This window comes from Berghia stephanieae, chromosome 8, assembly GCF_034508935.2.
Source record: "Berghia stephanieae isolate SIO BIC M18660-M18661 chromosome 8, UCSD_Bste_1.3, whole genome shotgun sequence".
NCBI lineage: Eukaryota > Metazoa > Mollusca > Gastropoda > Nudibranchia > Aeolidiidae > Berghia > Berghia stephanieae.
The window spans coordinates 14,404,877-14,409,876 of record NC_088367.1 but is presented as its reverse complement, the minus strand read 5'-3'; the positions used below and the strand labels follow the sequence as shown (position 1 = coordinate 14,409,876).

The 5,000-nt window shown below is 34.4% G+C and overlaps 2 protein-coding genes across 2 annotated transcripts in view; one reads left to right on the top strand and one right to left on the bottom strand.

Moving 5' to 3' along the window:
- The window catches only part of LOC144978215 (COMM domain-containing protein 9-like), an 81,998-nt gene that overhangs the window by 32,774 nt on the left and 44,224 nt on the right, over window positions 1-5,000 (bottom strand). The gene's annotated exons all lie outside the window — the stretch shown is intronic.
- Window positions 4,726-5,000, top strand: part of LOC144977916 (COMM domain-containing protein 9-like) — a 2,521-nt gene continuing 2,246 nt past the window's right edge. Inside the window, 1 exon segment of the mRNA XM_078923330.1 lies at window positions 4,726-4,756. Within this exon segment, the coding sequence (XP_078779456.1) occupies window positions 4,726-4,756 (31 nt within the window).

Below are 5,000 nucleotides of genomic sequence, written 5' to 3'. Positions count from 1 at the left end.
ACACTTTTATTTCATTTTAATTTAAAAGTAGAATTTAATCTTTATTTTATTTTTCATTCTTTCCTCTTCTATGAGTGTCTTAATTTGGTGAAAATTTTATCATCTTGCCCATTGGCGAAAATCAGCATATATATTGTTCAGTCGGTTTTAACTTGCCTTCATTAAACAAGTATATTTAAGTATACTCTCTTTCTTAAATTAATCCAAAAGCTCCCAAAATGCCGAACTCAATTTATTTTTATCGTCATATAGCTTTCTTTTTTTAAAAGATTTTTAAAAATTATAGGTTTTGGAATTTGGCATTGAAAATTTCAAACTGGTAATCCACATCTATGACGTCTGTAAAATTATAATTAGTACATAGGTACTCTATTACGCGCTCATGCGCGAATACAAAATGCTCGTTGTTCATCACACCACCATCAGCATAACATAATCTCCCCCTTGAATGAACCCCATCCAGTATCATATAATATTATAAGGTGTTGCTGACCCATTACCTACTAATAGTACATACTCCCCATACATATCTCGCTATCTTCTCTTCACTTCTCTTACTTACATACCCCCCCCCCCCCCCCCCCTTTTTTTTTTTCTCACACACACACACACACACACACACATACACACAAACGGGAGTAATAAATGGCAGTAAGAGAAGGGCATAACAATCTAGGGTATGGGGGGTGGGGGGCTAAGGGGATGGGTGCTTGGCAGGTGTGAGTGTATAAAAGTAAAATAATGAGCAGTGGTTGACTCTCAGAAATTCGAATTTCCTGACCTAGTTCAGAGCCCAGAGTTTACTTGGTGACCCACTTATTTCCCGACCCATCGATGCGTGGGAAGCGTGCCGCGTCTTTTTCCAATAAAAGAGGAAAGAGAGGAAAATGGAAACAAAGAGAACGAGTTTTATCCGGCTCTCTCTCTCTCTCTCTCTCTCTCTCTCTCTCTCTCTCTCTCTCTCTCTCTCTTTCTCTTCTTCTCCCCCTTCCTTTCCCCCCCCCTTTGTTTGTTAACGAATTATTATTATTATTTATTATTATTATTATTTATTATTATTATTATTATTATTATTATTATTATTATTATTATTATTATCGAGGCACAATACCATTTTGGCATTTTTAATGCTTCATCTAAAAGTGAATATAGAGACAAACAATTCTAATTCAATTAATAACTTTAAGAATGCCATTGATAACGATCTTACCAACATTATATTTGATTTTGACGAATAATGTAACATGACATTGGATGTTATTTATTATTGTCTTTTGCATAACTGTTATTTGAAACTTTCGAATGTACAAGTCGGACGACATGCCAAAGGATTGTAAATAAAGTAAATTACTACGAATATTGAATATGACACTTATTTATGTATTAGTATTAGATATTTAATTCTCAATATTATCAACTAATTTGACATTGAATGCCAAATATTATATAATTGCTAAATTTTAACTATGCATAAAAGGGACACAGAGCATTTAAAGGTTTTTAGAACCGCCTTGAGACGGTGGGTTACAAATGTCTAAACCCCCCCTCTCTCTCTCTCTCTCTCTCTCTCTCTCTCTCTCTCTCACTCTCACTCCCTCTCTCTCTCTCTCACTCTCACTCCCTCTCTCTCTCTCTCTCCCTCTCCCTCTCTCTCTCTCTCTCTCTCTCTCTCTCTCTCTCTCTCTCTCTCTCTCTCTCTCTCTCTCTGATAAAGACAACTTTTTATCTAATTCTCCGATTCATTTAAGCAGATCACCCCCACACCTCCCGATGTAACTTTCTTGAGATATTATTACCTTGCAGGATTATAACATTTTATGCATTACAATAAGGGTTTGTTTTTTTCTTTAAATAAAAAAGAAATAAAACCAGTTACCAACTCCCCAGCCCACAAATTGTCCTTAATCAACGGCCAATCAGTAATGATTTTTAAACAAAAGATAATTTAGTTAAAAGATGGGTCTTCTTAAATAACCTCAAATTCTAACGCATTAAGTTCATCATAGATTTACTTAACCTGTTGAGCTATCGTCCCGTTTACATACCCTTGTATCAATAATTGCTAAATAAATGTCGATTAATTGGTAAAATGCGTCTCTCCTGAAGTGGCAAGATAAACATTACTTTTATTTTTTATTTATTTATTTATTTGTTTATTTACTATTTATTTATTTATTTACTTGTTTATCTGTTCATGTATTATTATTTACAAATTTATTTAATTGTTCATTTTTTTGTATTATTATTGTATATTATTACTATTATTATTATTATCATCATAATAATAATAATAATAATAATGAATGAATTTATATAGCGCCTAGATCCACAATGTGCTCAGAGGCGCTTTACAATGCAAATAAAACACAACAATAAATCGATAATTTAAGCATAAAATCTATCATATTGAAAAGCATTAATCAATTTGTAATTTAATTATCACACACTGTGCTACAAGATGAAAATTTAGGATATCTATAACATGTAGGCCTAATAGAAATGTTAAACATCAAATGATTTCCTAAAGAGATATGTTTTGAGTTTCTTTTTAAAGTTTTCAAAAGTTGGACATTTTTTGAGGGATGAAGGCAGTTGGTTCCATAAGACGGGTGCCGAATGGCTAAAAGATCTCTCGCTAAAAGACGATCTACAGCGAGGAACCTGGAAGAGATCATGACCGCTGGATCTAAGTTCTCTCTCCGGCACATAGAAATTAACCATGTTTTGTAGGTAAACAGGAGCTGTCTTATTAAAACATTTAAAAGCATAGCATAAAATTTTGAATATAATTCGGCTGTCAACAGGGAGCCAATGCAAAGATATTAAAATCGGGGTTACATGTTCTTTCACCCCACAACCAGTCACCATTCTAGCAGCTCTATTTTCACTTTCTGAAGCTGTCTAATTACATATTTTGGTGACGATTGTAAGAGAGCGTTACAGTAATCTATTCTGTTAAGTATAAATGATGTCATTAATGTTTTGACAGTCTCAGTGTCCAAAAGATGTCTAATTCTATAAATTTTATGGAGATGAAGATGACAAATCTGAGCAACTTTACCAACATGAACGTCCATACACAATCGTGAATCTAAATATGCACCTAAATTCCTGACATTTCCACCATTTACAATCTTAATTTGACTACCAGCAATGCTCAATGAATCTATTTCTGTTCTTTTCCGGTTATTTCCATAAAAACTTATTATTTCCGTTTTATCCTCATTTAACTTTAATTTATTTAAAACCATCCAATCTTTTATGTCATTCACGCACGCTTCCACTCGAGATACAATGTCCACTTTCGTATCGTTAGTAACAGGGAAATAAATTTGAGTATCGTCGGCATACAAGTGAAAATTCAACTCATACGCCGAGATTATAGCATTTATGGGTGTTGTATACAAGGTATATAAGATGGGCCCCAGGACAGAACCCTGGGGTACCCCAAACTGCAGAACACTAATATCAGAAAGAGAATCTTCAATGGCAACACACTGTGTGCGGTCAGAAAGATAAGATTCAAACCAGTCCAAAACATTTTTTTGAATATTAAAATCGGTTTGAAGTCTGTTTAAGAGCAACTTCCGATCAATGGTATCGAATGCGGCACTTAAATCAAGCAGTATGAGCACTGCCGTCTTCTTATCAGCAACATAATTAACAAGATCATTGTGCACTTTGATCAAAGCAGACTCAGTGCAGTGTCCCTTGCGATAAGCAGACTGTACCATTGATCGAAAGTTGCTCTCATCTAAATAGGTATTCAATTTAGAGCATACAATTTTTTCTATTATTTTAGATATACCTACTTAAATTGGACATAGGCCTGAAGTTTTTATAACTATTTTTGTCCAATGAAGGCTTTTTCAACAAAGGGCGCACAATTGCTTTCTTAAGGCATGCTGGAACTGTCGAGGTGTGAAGACTAGATTGAACAATGTCGAGAATCACCGGCGCCAGCTCTTCTACACAATCCTTTAGAAGCCATGTGGGGATAGGGTCAAGCCGGCATTTCTTCTTTGGCAGTTGTTTGAGTATGTCTTTGATGTCTTGTAGTGTGGTGACAGACCATTTATCCAAAATATGGTTCGTTTCTTTATCTGCTGCTTTGGATTTTTCAGGCTGTGCAGATTCATGTTGGTCAAGTTGTTTTCTGATGTTGACAATCTTGTCGTCAAAATACGTATTAAAATTTTCAGCGAGCTCATTTGCATTTTTGTAATCTGGTAGTGTTTCTGATTCAGGAGAGGTAAGTCTGTTTATTATTTTGTAAAGCTCCTTTTTGTTGTTTTTATTGTTTTCTATTTCCTCCTTCAGACTGTTTGTCTTTGCCGCTTTGATTTGATTGTTCAATATTTTTCTTGCATTAACGTATTGTTCTTTGCTAACATTCTCCTCTTCCAGATCTTTGCAGCTCTTTCCTTGTTTCATTTTACTTTTCTTAATTTTTCTCCAACTTCTTTCCAGTTTTCTTACGATCCGCTTCTGAACACGGACTGCCTCCGTATACCAAGAGCCATTAATAGGTCTAATGGTTATCGTTTTTAATTTATCGGGGGCGTGTTTGTCAAATATATTTTTCAGTCTTGAATTGTAAGTTTCAACTTTTTCTGACACACATTTAATCTTGGAAATCGCAGGCACAAGCTCCATCTTAATATCATGTTTAAATTTATGTAAATCAATGTTTTTGGTTTTCTTGTATACAATTGTCTTTTTCGAATGGCGTGGCTTGGAGTTCTCAGTTTCAATTGTTATCAGCTGGTGGTCGGATAGGCCACAGTCAGTCTGTTGGATCTGTGTTATTGAATTGTCATTGTTGTTATTGATGACAACGTCAAGAATATGCCCTTTCTGATGTGTCGATTCTTTAACATGTTGTCTGAGATTAAAAGATTCAATAAGTTTTAAAAAATTTTTGAGTATTGCTGTCTTCTGTGTTATCAATATGAAAATTTAAATCACCTAAAATTAAAAGCTTTCCTCTTTCCGTTATT